Raw genomic sequence first — 18828 nt, 5'->3', positions numbered from 1 at the left:
TCATCTTAGGTGAACCTTCTGTCCTATTTCAATCACCATTTTGCTGTTTTGAGCTAGAGTTTTGAAAGGATGCAAAAGCATTTCCTACACCCCAGCCTGTTGTCCACAGGTGCAGTAGAGGATGCCGTCCCAACTACCAATCCCATCAATTTCTCTGCATAGGGTTGGAGAAGGGTGTCCACTTGTCATCTGCCTCAGTTAGCAAAATGTCTTGGACTGACCCTGCTGCTGGAGCTTCTTCCTTCTCCACTTATATGTGATGTATGAACTAGAAAATGTAGTCTATGTGCCACTGGAACAGAGAGTATTCTAAGCAGAGCTTTAGAGTTATAAATAACTACATCCTTTAGAAGTAAAGTTAATGACGTAGTTTAACTACCAAAAAAATGTTAGTTTGCTTTAAGTCGGCAGTAGCCAGTCTTCTGGGTCATTGTGCCCCAAATGCCCACAGCGTGAAACAGTGTCATTTGAGTGCATGCTACAGTGCATATGTGCTGCACACCATGCCTTGATGCCTTTGTCTCTATACTACAGAAACAAGAATTTAGGAAGCATTACATTATCAGAAAAACAAGTAGGAGTACAGACCAGACAATGCAAGGCCCTTGCGCCTGTATAAATCTCTACTGCCTCTGCCACCTTTTAGCCATCCATGCTCTAAGCAATAATTTGCTTTTTAATATTCAATATTTATTGTATTTATTTCCATTCCTGACCTCAGGCAAACATACAAATTGTGGCAATGTTCACTCAGATTTCTATTTCCAGAATAACTCTCAGATTTCCCTGGCTAGATAATGTCTTCAGGAAAGGGCAACTTCATTTGGAGTTAAGTTAGTTGTAATAAAGCACATGAAAAAGTCAGACCTATCTCAGCTCTCATTTATCACTGCAAATAATCTAATACTGACCTCTGGCAGAAGAGATGCTATTACTCTCTCAGTCATTGATTACCTTTAGCATTCATTTAGCCTTCTTACCTTAGTTTTTGAGCATCTCAAACAAAGAAATGTAATATAACCTCCCTATTTTCTTTAATGTGACAAGGAGCTGATCTGTTTAGTGAATTAAAAGGGTCAATGTTCAGTTCAGTTTTGTATCTTTCTTGTGATGCTATGACATCTTTAAAGACATAGGTTATGATCTGGTGATTATGAGCAGGTGAAAAAAACAAAAAGATTACTACCTGCGCAGTTCTGTGCACTGATGCTTAAGTGCTAGCACAAATTATGCATATAATGAGCTGAATCTAAACTTAGTTCTGCACACAGAGCAGATTCTCTATTTTACTTACATGCAAAGGTTGTTGTAGGAACAAATTAACTAACTCTGCATGCTAAAACCTGTTCCCAGAAACAGAGAAGGATCACTGCTCCCAATTGGCTCAACAATGCCTACCTCTTGAAGCAGGTCCTGGGAACCACTCAGTATTGAGACCAGGGTTGCCCCGCTCTGGTCAGTTCCAATACCAACTATTGTAGGCTACAGTCTTCTAGGGTATCTCAAAATTTTACCTCTTTGTTATGACTAGAACACATGACTAGAACACATATGTTGACATTTCTACAATGTCTCCTTTTTGGGATGCTTTCTTGATTTTGTTCTTCATCTCAAGATCTCCCTGAGCATTTTGATCAGGGGGGTGATAGCACATCCCCAGCACTAAATTACTCTTGGGGCCCAGTATCACCACCCACAATGATTCTGTGACAGAGTCTGCCCCTTTGAGGATTTCTAGCCCTGAAGAACCTTTGAGGGAAAATGCAGCAGAAAAACTGCATGAACTTACTTTCCTACATCTTACAGTTACTTTTCCTTTATCTTTTATAGCAACTGTTGCAATAGGTGAATAAACGGACAGGTTTGTAACAGTGCCATGTTCAGTGGTACCTCAGGTTACATATGCTTCAGGTTACATATGCTTCAGGTTACAGACTCCACTAACCCAGAAATAGTGCTTCAGGTTAAGAACTTTGTTTCAGAATAAGAACAGAAATCGTGCTCCGGTGGCGCGGCAGCAGCAGGAGGCCCCATTAGCTAAAGTGGTGCTTCAGGTTAAGAACAGTTTCAGGTTAAGAACAGATCTCCGGAACAAATTAAGTACTTAACCCGAGGTACCACTGTAGTTTGTATGCAAAGTACACTCTGCACGCTCAGTCAAAGCTTGGTTCCCCATTCTCCCTTTTCGCCAGGAGCAACTGGTATTGAAGATCGGCTGCAAGATGGAGTGCCTGATACCATTGCTGCTTTCAGAGAGGCAGGGATCCAGACTTGGGTGCTGACTGGAGATAAGCAGGAAACAGCAGTCAACATTGCATATTCTTGCAAACTTCTGGACCAAAGAGACACAGTCTTTACCATTAATACTGAAAGTAAGGTGAGTCCAAATGGCCTGCAAGGGACTCTGTGACGACTTCTTTAATGATCTGTCATGCAAGCTTCCTTCATCTTCAATGCAGCATTAAAGTGAAAAACATGGGTCAAACTGTTATTTGGAAAAAATGATCCTTTTGAAGCTGCACTATGCTGTATTATCAGAATTCAGGAAGATCTTATAGGCATGGAAGACAAACATTTGATTTTAATATTTCACACTTATCTGGCAATTTGTAAAAAGCCTTGTCTCCAAATAGTGTTGAGGTTTTGCTAGCTAGAAGGCTTGCTATCTGTCCCTTGCTAGATTTGTATACAAAATAAGTAACTGTCCTATGAAATAAGAGTGTGTGGTAAGCCTACTTGCTAGATAACATTTCACTGGCAACAATTAAACTGGAAATGTTTCCTTTACCCTGTTCCAATTAATTCATTCCTGCAGGGGATGCTTATGGCAAACCTGCACAACTAGTGACCCACCAAGTCAAATGTAGCCCAGCAGCCAAATCTGATGGACCAACAACAACCCAGTAAACCACAGTTTTGTGCTGTCTGCCTTTTACTGCAGAAATCTGGGGATGGGGGTATCAAGCACCTGTGGGCTTGACATCCCTCATGGGACAGACACCTGTTGCTTGGCTGGTCACATGTTGTATAGTTCAGGCAGCTATCAATGGTGCTGAAAATTCCATTTCTGACTCGATCAAAGCTCCCAGACTAATTTGCAGACCAAAACATGCTTACCCTTCAGATTTTACTCTTATCCAGTAGGTGCAGTACACTTCTCAACTTTAAAAGCATACCAAATGTATTTAAAATGTAGTTTGTGATAAAATACATTTAGAAATGTGAGATGAAATGTTTATTTAAATACCATGTAGGGATAAAATGCATATTGAAATGTGTGTTTACTAGCTTTTAGGGAGATTTAAAACACAGAGAAAGGCAGATGAATGTGGAAGCAGGACAGAGCAGACATGAATGAATGAATTCATCCAAAATGAACACAGACCAGAATTAGAGTGATCCATCTATTTCTAGTACTGGGATTGGGCCCCTAAACTAGGAATGTACTGATATGGGATCTTTATCACCTAATACTTGAGCACCAATTCCAGCGACTCAGTTTAATCATCAGACCGTAAAGCAGCTATGCTACTACATTTATATACAGTAGAATGGTCTATTCAGATACATGCAATGATATTGGTTTGAATGCATTTGCTATCAACTTACTAAAATTACTTCTATGTATTCCCTGAGGATAGCATATCCTATGAACAATAAATGAACAAGGCAATTCTCAAATTGTAAAACAAGGGCCTTTGCAGCTGTTTAATTTATATTTTTGATTAGAGAGTCACCTTAATGGAAATCTGTATTTTTCATTATTATTTTTAAATGGTGCTTTATGTTTTATGGAAGTAGATAAATATTTAAATAAATAAATAAATAAATAAATAAATAAATAAGCTAATAATTTGTATAATACAAATTAGCTACAAATTATGGATGCATTGATAAGTCATGACTTAGTTAAGTTCAAAAAGGGTATTAGAAGTAAATTGAAATTATCATTACCAAATGTTTGATAAAGTGACGTTGGAAGGCTTTGGTAAGTCAACACTTGGTTTAGATTCACCAGTCTTTGGGATACGCAAACAAAATGAAAAGCTGTGGGCTTTTTTTTAAAAAAAGGGGGTTAGCACAAAACTTTCTAATAATGGAACAAGTCCTGCTTATGGTGCAATGGAGAATACAACTTAACACAACTCTCTTTTCATAGGAAACCTGTGAATCACTGTTGGATATTACATTGGAAGAAGTGAAGAAGGCACAAAGCATTCAAGGGATATCTTGGACTGTTTTTGGCATCAAGCTGCCATTTTCTATGTCCACCACTGTGACTGCAGATCCTGCAATTGGTCTGGTGGTTGATGGAAGAACTCTGAATACCATTTTCCAGGGACAACTTGAGCATAGGTTTCTGGAACTAACCAAGTACAGCCGTTCAGTTTTATGCTGCCGGTGTACCCCCTTGCAGAAGAGCATGGTGGTCAAACTTGTACGGGGTCAGCTGAAAGTTATGACGTTGGCAATAGGTGAGTAGTTGCCATTTGAGCATCATGATCTCATGACTTGGCTGCTATTTAGCTTGAAATGTGAATGCTAAAGCCATCTCGTATCCTACACCAGAGGGGCAAATATGTCCATTTACTCAGAGGAACCAGTGGCACATTATGTACTAACTTGCATCCATCACAGATCTAACACCATCACAGATCTAACACCAACTGTTAAATATCGCCTCATCTACCATCATGCACATTTATTGTCAATAGCAGCTGTTTGCATGTCTAAGCGCAAGTTGTCAAGTGATGTGCATGTGTAAATCAGCCTTCAGCAATACCAGATTGTTTGAAATGTGATGTCAGGTGTGAGTGTAAAGTGGCTTACTCGTAATATTTAACTGATCACAGCTCTGAGGTATTGCTGTAACACAACAACTTTATAGAGGCATTTTAGCCAAGTTCCAAAGAATTGAGGAACTCGACTCATGAGCTCAAGAGGCTTTATATGGTTAATTTACTCAGGCAGTAGACCCCAAGCCATTTGACAAGGTGCATTTGAAGCCAAAAGCAGCTAGTGACATGCCTTTGCAGTGAGGGGGGCACCCAGCTGTTCAAAAGGGGATGAGTCAATAATTCCACCAGGCTGAAACAAGCCTCTTGCGTGAACCCAAGTTGCCTTCTTAACCATTTGACATCAAGGGTGGTATTCAACACAAGTATTACCACTTGTGCAATGGGGTGCCCTCCCCTTCTCCTCACCTTGAACCCAGAACAAATTTAGCAGAAGAACATGCATTTATGCAAGAAGAAATCCTTGCAGATGGAACCTGCAACTCTATGCTATGTTGAATATAGCCCTTTGCATTAACTTACAATTTGTTTCAACTATTGCTGTTTCCCACTTTTTTAGGTGATGGTGCCAATGATGTAAGTATGATTCAGGCAGCTAATGTTGGAATCGGTATTTCAGGACAAGAAGGGATGCAGGTATACATAAGAACTGAAGTGTATTCCTTTGTCTTTGGCAGCTACTGCTGGGGCATTTGTCATCAGTGTTCAGAATTTATAGAAGGGTGTATTCTGTGTATAACATGAACGTAAGCTATCATTATGGCTATCTGATATAATATGCTAATAAACCAAGGTGAAATGTCCTGTCTTCACAATTAATCAAAGCGCTTATGTGCTTGCCTTGACTTAATATATCACTGTTCTTCATGCTAATGTCCAGGGCTAGAAACAGTTCCCTGCCTCGCTTGTTATCCCAATAATGCAGAGAAGTGATGCTGAGTCACTGGAAACCTAGAGGCAGGTTGCGATTTAAACCTCACCATGTCCGGCAGCCTCCACACAGGATTCCACTGCCTGTAGAAAACTGCTGAATTAAATAGTAATCCTTGAGCACTTTCCCCAAGTGTCTAGTACTTCAGGCTATCTCATCCAAAATTGCTCCTATCCTCTTACTGGAATAGGATCATCTTCTATGTGATTACGTTCTTGTGACAGACTTGGAAAGGCAAGCGCTTGCAGTTTCATAACAAAACCATAGCCAGTTTTGAAATCAAGCCAAACTTGAAACATTTTGCACTTCCTCCCAGTCATTGCTTTTGCCCAGCTGGTTGGTGTTTGCCTGTCTTTCGTTTGTTTTGGGGTCAGATAAAGCAGAGGAAATAAATCTCTTCTTTTCATTTCTGTTTCAGGCTGTCATGGCCAGTGATTTTGCCATATCTCAATTCAAGCACTTGAAGAAGTTGCTTCTAGTTCATGGGCATTGGTGCTATTCCCGCTTAGGCAAGCTGGTGATATACTTTTTCTATAAAAATGTGGTAAGTTTCAGACATCCTCCGTTGCCTCTGTGCCAGCTGCGAATGCTTTCTTCTCATAGCCACAGATGATGATGACAATGAAGGTTCATATTTGTACTGATTAAGGATCCATGCCAGGCAGCTTACAAGCTCCAAAAATACCATACAAAACATTCCATTTAAAAATCACATTCAGAGCCTGAACTGATGAATAACCATCCAATAAAAAGGCACAATAAAAACAGATTGGCCCTTAAGTTGACTACAGAGACTTGTTCCCATTTTTTCCTCAAAAGCTGAGAAGGAGACACTTCTAAGTCATAATCCCCTATCTTAAATAATAATGATTTAAGGAAAAAAATGTTGACAACCATAGGTATCATCCTGGCTGTGTTTCTGCATACAGAATAGTAAATTATAACTACTCGGAATGGGACTTGGCTCTGTATTAGGCTGAAAAGCCTGCCAATACACTTAATTTGATAAGAGCCACATGCTAGCAATTAGCAACAACAGTAATCAGCTTTACCAACATAATGAGAAAGCACACACACACATACACCACACCTCCATTTTCAAGTCATGTATTTCCATTAGGGAGGTAACATGAAACATCACACTTTTTAGAGATTCAAAGCTCAGGTTTGAGAAGGAGTGGAAGAGAAGCATGGGAACTATCAGAGCTGTATCACCTTAATAAACTCCTTTCACGAGTCTTCCCTTCCCATCACTTCCTTTTCAAAAGCCCACATTTCCCCCTTCTCTCAGCCACCGTGGATTCCATTTTCCCTTTTGATACTATTTTTCTGTGTATTGTTTCTCTGTGCTGTCTTGAAGATACAGTGAAGATTGTGTCTAATGCAGTCCCACCCACCTTATCCAAATGACCTGGTGGTAGGTATTACATGAACTCACCCTTCTCTACTAGATATCCCATTCCTGTGAACAGGAATATGTTGGCTGGAACAGCAATATTTGGGTTGTAGTTTGCCTTCTTTGCCAACAAGATCCATAAGGGTTGTTTCTTTTGCGCTGGGAGCTTTCCACCTGCAGTTTGGTCTCTCACACACTATATATTCTCTCCTTTTTCCGTTTTCTCACTTCTGTATTCTATTCAAAAAGGTGTTGAAGATGTTTAAACTGAAGAGCTGTTCCAAGAGCAGAGTTTAAATTTGTGAAAACAACCTTTGAATAGCAAATAAATGGTTCCTGGCCATCAGCACATAAGGCTAACTGCATAGAGTGGTACCTGGGGTTAAGAACTTAATTTGTTCTGAAGGTCCATTTTTAACCTGAAACTGTTCTTAACCTGAGGTGCCACTTTGGCTAATGGGGCCCCCCGCTGCCACCACGCCGCTGCCGTGTGATTTCTGTTCTCACCCTGAAGCTAAGTTCTTTACCCAAGGTACTATTTCTGGGCTAGCGGAGTCTGTAACCTGAAGCATCTGTAACATGAGGTACCACTGTACAGATGTTTGCTACTAAGAAAACAACCCACCCCAAGACCCACTTTCTGGAGGCCGTTGGGTTGGTGCAGGGGGTGCATTGTCCCTGGGTGTGTTAGTGCAAAAGGTTCTCAAACCTTTTACCCACCAGCTGCTTCCCCGTTCTAAATTTCCCCAGCAGCAATTTCTGTCTATGGTAGTCCAAAACCTAGTGCAAACACACTTTTAGAAGTTCATGGTAGGGATGATTTAGAGAGAAGGAAAAGGAGGCAATAATATCATACAGAAATATCAGTCAAGCACCCTTTCCCTCACTTTTTATTTAAATTCCCCACTCCCAATGCTGCATTTCTCTTTTAAAAATAATTTCAGAGCTCAGTTGTAGTTAGCTTCTCAGACTGATCAAAAACCTGATTAAGATCAAATACTTGGATTTTTTGAAGTCATTTGGACTGAATTGCCTTAAATCAAAGTACTTAAGCATTAACTGAGTCACAGCGCAGGCTGTAACGTGTTCTAGGAGCTTATCATCTGTACACATGTAAGAAAGTGTGCGTGGAAATATCTTGAATAACACAAACAGCTAATGTATTTTGCCTTTTAAACATTTTCCCACCAGACCTACGTCAACCTGCTGTTCTGGTACCAGTTCTTCTGTGCATTCTCTGGGGCCGCCATGATAGACTACTGGCAAATGATCTTCTTCAACTTGTTTTTCACTTCTGTGCCACCAATACTTTCCGGAGTCCTGGATAAAGATGTTTCTGCAGGAACTCTGCTGAGCTTGCCTGGTCTTTATAAGAGCGGACAAAACTCAGAGGTACACCTTTCTTGCTCAAGGAAGCTTCACAAGTCCCTGTAGTTTTTCACATATCCTTCAACACAGTGGGTGAAAAAGCAGTTTGGGGAGAGCAGTTTTAAGGTGGGGAGGGTTAAGCAGCCTCCCTCTGTGCAGTCTTACTCCGCCTAAACTGTAATGTACAACTTGAACTTTGGCTACAGTCTACAGTCACTTCAGGTGACTTCTCTTGCACTGGGAAAAGAAATGCAATGAGTTCTAAATATGTGAAGAATAAGAATTTTCAGAAGCATTTTAGAAAACATAATGTTCTGTACCCTATTCTCTGGTTTTATAAAGTATCTCAATAGGATTCTGTTTTATTCTGAACCTTTAGGTTATTTATTATTTTTCATGTGCATGGTACTATTTGTATTAAAAGTTATTTACCATCCATATCTCATTTATCCTCACAATTGCCCCTTTGTACATAAATTGGGGGATTGTGACTTGCTGAAGGCCATCCCACGCAGTTTATGCCTGAATGGGTGCTTTTACAGCCCAGTGCTGTAAAAGGAAAGCTTTCAGTTATTCTCCTCGGTGATGGCTTCCCCAAGGAGGGGGAAACTGGAGAGTATTGACTCTCTTTTTTCACAGAGGACTCAACTGCCACATTAAATACAAAACAAACAACAACCTCTGACTGAAAATCAAGTGTTTCTCTTTGTGTTATGATTTGCTGCAGGTTTACAAGCCTCTGACGTTCTGGGTTGCCATTTTGGAATCTTTTTATCAGAGCCTTATCTGCTTCTTTGTCCCTTATCTGGTAAGTATTTAAGGCACTCTCTAAGCGGCTCTTAATGAAACAAAAATTGTGTCAGTCAATAAGCCTACAACTATTTCTGTTTTTCAGGCATATCTTGATTCCGATATTGACATTTTCCGCTTTGGAACAACAATCAATACAGTTGCTCTTCTTACTATTCTGTTTCACCAAGCTTTAGAAATTCAAACATGGGTATGTAGATAAACCCTTCAGTAACTATTATAGCTTCCTGATTGCCTGCTTTTAGAAATGATTATCATAACTTATGTACCCTCTGCTAGCTTGTTCTGCATCCCTTTTAAGATTTGGCTAGTCTCCAAAATAATAAACATGCTATTGTGATTAACAAAACAGAGAGCAGGATTCAGCTAAGGAGTCCCATCAGTGGAAACCCTGTGAAAGGGCTTCCACTTGCACAATGGAGTTGTCCTTGTTTCGGAAGCTGAAATGTTTTGCCACATAAATGAAAAATATTCTAGTTTGTTAATCGCATATATATATATATATATATGCGCACATCTATATCTGGCTGCTTCTGCATGAACATTTGCAGTTGTTGCCTTTTCTCCTGTACTGGAATCCTGGTGACCAAACTTGCTGCCATAATGATTCCTTTCCTCACATCTTGTCCACAGACTCTGTCCCATGGAATTACAATCACTGTGAGCATTCTTCTGTACTTCATTTTCTCAACCATCTACAATGCCACATGTGTCGTCTGCAACCCTCCCACCAATCCCTACTGGATTATGGAGTTTGAGATGTCGCAGGCAAGCTTTTATTTCATATGCATCATTACTCCAGTCATAGCACTTCTTCCAAGGTTTGAACATATGCTTCTTTTTGTACCTGTTGGGTAGAATACCATGTCCTGGTCAGCAACCTAGTTCCTGGGTAATGGTGGGAAGGGGCTTTAAGAATGGATTCCAACAGACTTAGTGTCCTGTTTCTTGTCTCCCCATCACCTGCTGTGCCTCTGATCAGCTACTTTCTTCTGATTTCTGATGGTCTCTGGAAGAGAGGCTTAAAATCCTTGACAGCCTGTTACCTTTCATGCTGTCACAACCTCTTTCTGGAGTTCGGGAGGCATCAAGTCTGTGTACCTTGGCTGGAACATAAAGGCTTTGTGGTTGTGCTGTGTAATGGAGTTCTTTGAGAGGCAACCTTTGAGCATTTCAAAGCAGAGGGGGAAACTGCTTTTCTGGTGCTTTCCTCTTCAGCACTCGAATATGGATCTAGTTAACTGTCAGGTCTCAAAACTTTTTCCCAGCTGTCAACAAGGCCTTGGAACAACTACAAATGTACAGTGTTTGCTTCACCACCACTGCTATACAGAGAGAGAAAAGGAGACAGAGAAAGCAAAGCATGTAGAAGCAGAATCTTCTGCTCATTTGATTTGGAAATCTTGTTCTTCATCTATCCTACTTTATTCACTCACTATAAACACATATTGATTTGAGGGCAGATTCAGAAGGAGAACATTAAAGCTTGTTTCCATAGCATTCTGCTCCTTTGGTTTTGGTTTTCTCTTAAAAAAGAAATCGGCTCCTCTGTTGTGAAATAATTATTCAGGCTGGAGTTTCACAAGGGTCCCTGCAGTCTGAAGGTTAAAAAGCTGCCATACATTAACCGTGTGAGCCCTGCCACAGTTGTATGTCAGCGATGCACTCCCAAGTGCCACCTGTATGAGGATGGAATTTAGAGCAAATGGCTGCATTCAGACATACATAATCATAAACATTGGTACATTCTTACTTGAATGAGCTTGAGCAAGCCTTGGACTGCCATACTCCAGCAGACCATGAGGAGATCGGAAGTTTTTAATTAAAAAAAAAACAACTAACCACAGTTTGTCATTATGTTTAAATCCGAACAAACAGTGGTTTATGAAATTGACTTACCGGTATTTCAGTAAACTATATATAAATCTATGATTGACTGCAGTTTAGGGTTCACTAAGTCCAGGTCCCCATTTATGTTAGGAAGCTCTCCTTGTCCCTACCATAGGAGCAGGGGTGAAAACATGCTGGTAGCCACAGCAACAGAGGTTTCCTGGTGTGGTGCATGTCATCTTCTCTCTTGGGAGAGGAGCTAGATTCAGGCAGCCCATAGCACTAAACTGCAGTTAACAAAAATTGGAAGTGAAGACTTCTAACCTCCTCTTCACGGCTGCACCAAAGAGGGTAAGGACTGTGTCACTAAAGGACAAGGCTCATTAATGCAATAATGAACCATAGGTTATCACCAGATCCAACTTCAGTCAATGAATGTATACAAAGATCTTACCAGGGACTTTGGCATGATCCATCTTTGCAACCTGTCATGTCCCCATGTAATGAGGAAATGTGATGTTACCACATACCACCCTGATCTTAAGCAGGAACTAGATAGCAACCCCTGACCTGGGAGTCCCTCCTTTTATTTGATTCTCACTACAGCAGACTAGGGGTTGTAAGGGATCAGAACTCTATGATCACTTCCCAAGGGGAAAATAGGAGGAAGAAGATCAGGCATGGTGGGCTTTTTTCACATTCAAATCTCCTATGAAGTGGAGCAGGGAGAGATGAGAACTGAACTCTAGTTCTCAGGAGCTTGGCAGGATGGAGTTATTCTACTCCCTCTGTGTAGAGCTGGACTGTGTCCCACTTTGGCTTTGAACTTTCTGTACCTAGTTATTCTTACACTAGTGGCTATCAGGCAAACCAAGAAGGGATTGCAATAAGGCTAGAAGCCATGTGAGCAGAGGGTGCTAAATTCTCTCCCATGGGGAGTTTACAATCTAAACAAGCCAAGTCAAGGCAGAATCTGAGAACTATCTTCGGAATTGATTTTTACACAGATCAGCCAGCCACATGCGTATAAGCAAATAATGTTACATTCCTAAAAGGATTTAGCTCTGCCCACAGGCCTGGTCAATCTGTGCTGAAAACTAGTTCATAAGGCTGTTAGCACCATACGATGATTTACAAATATGACCCAGAGCTGCAAAACTAATAAGCATTGTCACTTTCTGCTTAGCTTGCTGGTGTTGAACGACGGTGCCAAAACAAGATACAACCTGTACTTTTTCCTGCTGCTCACTACACGGAAAGGAAAGGAAAAAGATATTCCCACTCAAATAATTACCTCTACCCAAAAATGGCCCCCTGGAATCAGTCACCAGTTTGTTTATTTCTTTTGACATATTTATAGCCCACTTGTTTCCCAAGATCTCATGGTAGAGAACCACAACACTTCATTTAAAACTAGAATCAATTAATCAAAAATAAAAATAACATCAAATAACATTTCAGTTACAGCCAATCATAAAGCAACAGAAATGTCTCTAAAAAGCCCAAGCTGGACCTCAATATTTTCTAAAGGCTTGAATGTTTTACATTGGCACTGATTTGGGGGGGAGAGTAGATGTCAGTTGAATTTCAGAGGGGAAGGCGCCCCACAACCTGGGTACTACCACACAGAAGGCCCTTTCTCACATCACCTTACACTGTGTGAGGTGAGACACTGTTGTAAAATTTTAACATCCAAGTGGGATTACATAGGGAGAGGTGCTCCTTCAGATATTTAGGTTCAAAGCATAATCTTATTGGCAGCCAGTGCAGTTCTTTCAGAACCAATGGGATGTGTCTGGCTGTTTTGCTCATTTTGCTGTAGCTGCCATTTTGAGTCATTCAAAGAGTCAACCTACACAGAGCACAATTCAATATTCAGGATGGAAGGTTATCAGAGTATGAGTTTGTGCCCAGGCTGTCTCTGTCCCAACACAGCCACCGCAGGTGGTGAAAGCTGGCCTAAGGTACTTCACACCAATGAGGACACTTGAATCTCCCGTGACAAAGATGGATCTCGGAATATTCCCAGACTATGTACTTGTTCTTTCAAGGGGGATGTAGCCCCATCAAAAGCAGTGGTTTACTGTCACTCTTTGCCCTAAGAAACACTGCTTCCAGGAGGCTTTTGGATGAGGGGGAACTATAACTGCAGTATTTTATGAATAGTTGGGTGTTGCCATTTTTATTGTGCATTGTACTGATATAATTGTTTCTTAAGTGCTTGTGTTGCTTATGTTATTTTTATGTTGCAAACCACCCTGCGGCCTTTTGACAAAGAAAAGAATATCCATTTCTTAATGACTAATTAAATAAATTGTTCCCAAACCATAGCACTCTGCCTTGTCAGGATTCAGTCTCAATTCCTGGGCCCTCATCCAGCCCATCAAAGCTACCTTAGTGCACACCATTTCTAGCTAGACCACAGAGACCCATAGATAAATGCAGCAGGTGTACTAGTTCCTGAACCTTGCCCAACAGTCCTCTTCCATGCACAGGGCAGCCCCACAGTATCCTTGCCCCCTTCTCTCCTTTGCAACCCCCTCCCTCCAACAAAAGGACTTTCATATCTTCAAACCTGTCTCTAACAACTCTCTCTATATATATTATTTGTCACTCATATAGCCTGCCTTTCCTCCAAAGTCTATAAAGCAGTGTACACGGTTTATCCTCCCCTGAAACCAAGTGAGATGGGTCAGGCTAAAAGAAAGCAACTGGCCTAAAATCACATCATGGCTGATTTGACCCTCCTACAAATTCCAAGCCCTCGGCTGGCCTATCAGTGTTATAAGGTCACTGTAACAAGCAGATTGTCTTCATAAATGATTACCCAAGAGCATTACAGTGGTACCTCAGGTTACATACGCTTCAAGTTACATACGCTTCAGGTTACAGACTCCGCTAACCCAGAAATAGTGCTTCAGGTTAAGAACTTTGCTTCAGGATGAGAGCAGAAATTGTGCTCCGGCGGCGTGGGGGCAGCGAGAGGCCCCATTAGCTAAAGTGGTGTTTCAGGTTAAGAACAGTTTCAGGTTAAGTACGGACCTCCAGAACGAATTAAGTACTTAACTTGAGGTACCACTATATACTACTTCATCAGATATCTACAGAATAGGAGAACCAGGAAGAGTGAAAGCTTGTTTTTATGAGGGTACTACTAAAGTTGTTTGTTTGTTTGTTTGTTTGTTTGTTTGTTTGTTTGTTTGTTTGTTTGTTTGTTTAGGTATCTTATCTTGGCTCTTCAGGGAACTTTTGAGGTATCGCCCATTGTGAAAGCACAACACTTGGATAAGCTCCCTAAAGAACAACAGGACTGGGAAATAAAGAAATGGAAACTGAGGGAACAAGGCCAAAGTGTCTGCAATGATGAGCCTGAAGGACCTATTGCAAACATGGGTGTGTCCTCACCTGACATTGCAGCAGAGCGCACGTTTCAAGGTCTCTGTCCTCCAGAACAAGAAGCCCTCAGGAACCAGGCATCGAACAGAGGAGACAATGACTACACCAAATGGTGGGGTGGGGAAGAGGATGTGGCTGCCGGTTTCCTGTCAGCAGATGCATCTCCTGGGCAAAGTATACCAGCAAAGCCCTTTTCTGGCCTCCTGACCAATGGCGCTGAAAATTCCAGTCAAAGGAGCCACCGGCGGTCTGTGAGTGCAGTGACTCTATGAAAGAGCTTGAGTTTTTGATTAAAAGAAATTGAAATTGCTTCTCTGCACAACCTCCACCTCCCACATAGTGAGCAAAGGTAGCAGAGGGAAGATAGAATTTCTATTTATATTAAATGGCAATGCCTTGTGGAAAGAGAGACCTAAAGTATAATTTCACCAGCCTGGCGGAACAGTGTGTTTTATCTTCACAATGTGCTGTTCCTCCGGTATGTGCAAGTGAACTTACTGTGAGGAAGAGAAGTTCCAAACAACTTGGAGAAATATTATGCAAGAATCCCTTCGTCAATGTGAAATGCACTATTTCCTTGGAAACGGACAGTATAACCTGAGTAGAACTATTTTGCTTTATCCAATAATGAGCCCCTTCTGTCTTCTGAATCTGACCCTAAACGTGTCACTCTGAGCCTCCTGCTGATTGGCAGCTACATGGCTGCAATACAGTTTTGATCCATTTCGCCACTACTATAATTGTTTCCTAGGAATTTCTCCAGATTACAGCACTTTATGGTGAAACAATCAGTTTTAAAGACCAGAATGAAATAAGTCAACAGTGCTGAATTCATCAACCTGGGCATTTTGCAATTCAACATTCAAAACCATGTGTAAAAGTATTTTATAAAATGTTTTTATAAGTGTGTGTGTGTGTGTGTAGTGCATTACTAATTGAACAGATATATGTTTGGTTATTTGTGTAACCAACCCCCTAATCCCTAGCACACTTACTTTGATGTAAGGTCCATTGGTTTCAAATGAATTATTTCCCAAAAGAGACCACATCAGACCACATGAGGGTTGGCACTAGGAATGAGTGTGTTTATTCCACTCCTCTTCAATTGCAGTTTTCAGTATCTTCCAAATATGGACACACCACATTTCTTGTCTTCAGATGTTGTAGGGAGGAGAGAGGATCCAATGAGGATATGTGTGCTAGCTCCACCCCCTTCTGCAGCCATTTTTCTCATCTTCCAACTTGAGAAAAGTACCGTACTTTTCTGTCTATAAGACGCCTAGATGTATAAGATACCCCCTATTTTGGGGGACTCAGATTTAAGAAAATGTAGGGAGATGGCCCAGAGTTCTTGAGCTTTTTGGGGAGAGGCTTACCCAGGGTTATTGAGCTTTTTTTAGGGGGGATTGCCTAAAATTGCTCACCCACATGCATCGCTAAATCCACCTCCCATCTGTCCCATCGCCGGCAGAAGCTACCACTCGCCCGCCCAACTGCTGGAGCGTCAGCCAATCAACACCATCCATTGATGCAGCAACCAATAACACGCACAATAGCCACTGACAACCTCGGCAGCAACCAATCAAACATCCACCCTATGCACTGCCCATGTATAAGACAACTCCCACTTTTTGGCATGATTTTTAAAGAAAAGAACATAGTCTTATACACGGAAAAGTACAATAGCTACCTGCATCAGGGAGCCTTTTGTGTCTGTGTGGGCTCCCCATGCGTTTTAGAACCCTGGGAAATACAAGTTCTATAATGTGTGGGCAGCCTCTACAGATACAAAAAGCTCCCTGCTACAGACAGGTCACCTTCCATGCCTTGGAAGGTGACAAAAATGGCAAAAGAAGGATTGGCGTTAGCATGCTTACCCTCCCATATTGATTGTCGCCACTTTGGAATGCCTGAAGGAGAGCTAAGGCATTCTAAGGAATGCCAACAAAACACTGCAACCTCCCCAGAAACTGACTGACATTATTGGGATAATGATTTCTAAAGCACTGCTTGCTCTTAAAAAGCTATGGAAATGTATTGTTTTCAACAGAGGCATCATCGGCGTCCAACTTGCCTGCATTCCTTTAGCATCTCCCTAATTCAGAAACCCAATTCATTCAATTAAGAGGCACAAAATAAACCCGTTGGCTTTATTTATTTACAAAGAGAAGATGCAAAAGTAAAATGGAGCCACAGCCTTTAAGTGCCCCCCTTTGTCACTGGTGTAAGATCTGTTTAGTTCAGGCACCGGCTATTCCATAACTGGGTCACCCAATGAAATTGCTGCTCACCTTTTGCCTAGATTTTCTCAAAGCATAATGCCTTTAAAATTAACAGCACATCGCACCACAGAGAGTTGAAAACCTGCAGGTTTGGTAAGCCGGAAAACATGAAGGCAACATCTCCTGAAAGAAGAGATGAGCTCAACAGGTCATTAACTCTCAGGACCAGAAGCAGTAGCTGTCCTAAGTTAAATAAGAAACAAAGAACCACCCAGTGTCTTTGGAGGGGGATTTGAGATAAAGTTGGCCAAATATTAACATGGGAGCATATTACATACGGTAAATGAATGCATGTGTCACCTATTGTTGGACAGTTGTGCTACCTGATCTCCTGCATAGTTTGTATTTATTGGGTTATAGCACCAGCTCACACCACACAGTTTCGAGCTATGAAGATAGCACGTAAAACACAATGTGACTAGATGCTTGCAAGCATGATAATGGTAACAGGTTTAAGTGGAACAGCAACAGCTTGCTTCAGAAAGTGTGGCAGGCAAGAACACCAAAAATGCTGACCATTTGAGGTTACTTTCGTACTGCTTAGGAATGGAATTCACTGCCTTTGTCAGCTTCTCAGCATCTCAAGTGTTACCTTAGAGTTCCTCAAGTAATGCTTGCTTTTACTTGAGGAGGGAGGGATACAGGAAAATTCAGTTTGGTTCCTGTGTTGATTCAAACCAGCTAACTGGCAGGTCCCAAAACTGCGGATGATCTGAAATATAGGTGTGCTTTGCAATTCATGCTTCTCCAAATTTTGTGATGGACTTCTGCAAAAAATATAAAAAAACCTAAATGTGCACAAATTTTGCGTATTAGGGGAAGTGTGTACAGAAATGCATATATTTTTAAGAATGAATAATTTGTGAAAAGAGCAAACCAAAATGCATTATAATGAGGAAAACTGCTTACATAGATATGCATAAATGTTAAAATCCAATTCATAAATACATATTAGGAGAAAATGACATAAAATGCTAATTTTTCATGGTTTTTTAATTTAAAAATCTGCTTCCCTTGGAGCAGAATTTGAGGGTGCATTGGGGGCCAGTGTGTCCTAATCTGACACTCTAGTCCAGGGGTCAGGAACCTCGGGTCAGAGGGGGTCAGATATGACCCTTCTTCTTTCTCTTTGTGTTCCCTGAGCCCCTGTAGCCTTGACACCACACTGGCTTCTGCATAAATTATAGCATTTGCTTTGAATCTGCAGCTTTAGGAAGTCTTTTAAAAAAAAAAAGAAACAAAACAAAAAACCACCACTAAGCATGTACAATACAGTCGTGAAAATACCCAGAAACTTGGCTATCAAGCATAAATATGTAATGCTGGCGCTGAGCAATGCATACATATTTAATGCTAGCACTGGGCAATTTAGCTATTTTCTGTCCTGTATGGTCCTGAAAGCGAGAATAAAAGTTGGTGATTTCTTAACAGTTGAAACATGTTTTTCAAGCTGTGATAACATGAATACGGGCATGAAATTTTTGGCTACTAATTTTTCACTTTTGTTAACAGGCTCAAAAGCAGAGATGTGAAATAAAGTCGTAAACAGTAGCATACATTGAGGCTTCGATCCTAGACAGGCATACCTGAGAATAAGTCACATTGGATTCAGTTGGACTAACTTTTGAGTAGACATATCTAAGACTCCAATGCCATTGTCAGTTTTCCAAGTCTAGCTACCTTTTGTAGTACTTAAGCAGAAAACAAACATCCCACATGAAAAAGAAGCTTAGATGTTGGAGAGTTAAAATGTGCAGTTATGAGCGAGCAAAGTTTGGGCTTTGCCTAGCTTACAGTACGCTCCATCTTTTCACTTTCAAGTATGCAGCTTTCCCTAAAACTTAAAAGACTCCAGAATGATGGGGCTCAGCATTTCCCACAATGAAACGGGAGTGGGGAGTGCTTGCTTTTGTAGGAGCACTCCCTGCTGTGCTGAATGAGCTCAAAGAAAAATGTTCTGTGCTGCCAGTAAGGGATATGGACCTGGCGTTTAGGGACATCGAGCAACTATCCACCTGT

The 18828-nt window shown here is 41.1% G+C and overlaps 1 protein-coding gene across 4 annotated transcripts in view; it reads left to right on the top strand.

The window, feature by feature from the left end:
* The window catches only part of ATP10B (ATPase phospholipid transporting 10B (putative)), a 136702-nt gene extending 121266 nt beyond the window's left edge, over positions 1-15436 (top strand). For all 4 annotated transcript variants that reach the window (XM_077924417.1, XM_028717405.2, XM_077924415.1 and 1 more), the window contains 9 exons: positions 2193-2377; positions 4160-4475; positions 5356-5432; positions 6146-6271; positions 8315-8515; positions 9219-9299; positions 9387-9491; positions 9935-10122; positions 14352-15436. In XM_077924417.1, the coding sequence (XP_077780543.1) occupies positions 2193-2377; positions 4160-4475; positions 5356-5432; positions 6146-6271; positions 8315-8515; positions 9219-9299; positions 9387-9491; positions 9935-10122; positions 14352-14799 (1727 nt within the window). In that variant the 3' untranslated portion in view covers positions 14800-15436. The remainder of the gene's footprint in view (positions 1-2192; positions 2378-4159; positions 4476-5355; positions 5433-6145; positions 6272-8314; positions 8516-9218; positions 9300-9386; positions 9492-9934; positions 10123-14351) is intronic.
* Positions 15437-18828: the final 3392 nt, after the last annotated feature.

Source organism: Podarcis muralis, chromosome 2 (assembly GCF_964188315.1).
Source record: "Podarcis muralis chromosome 2, rPodMur119.hap1.1, whole genome shotgun sequence".
Lineage (NCBI taxonomy): Eukaryota > Metazoa > Chordata > Lepidosauria > Squamata > Lacertidae > Podarcis > Podarcis muralis.
This window is presented reverse-complemented; position numbering and strand designations above follow the sequence as displayed.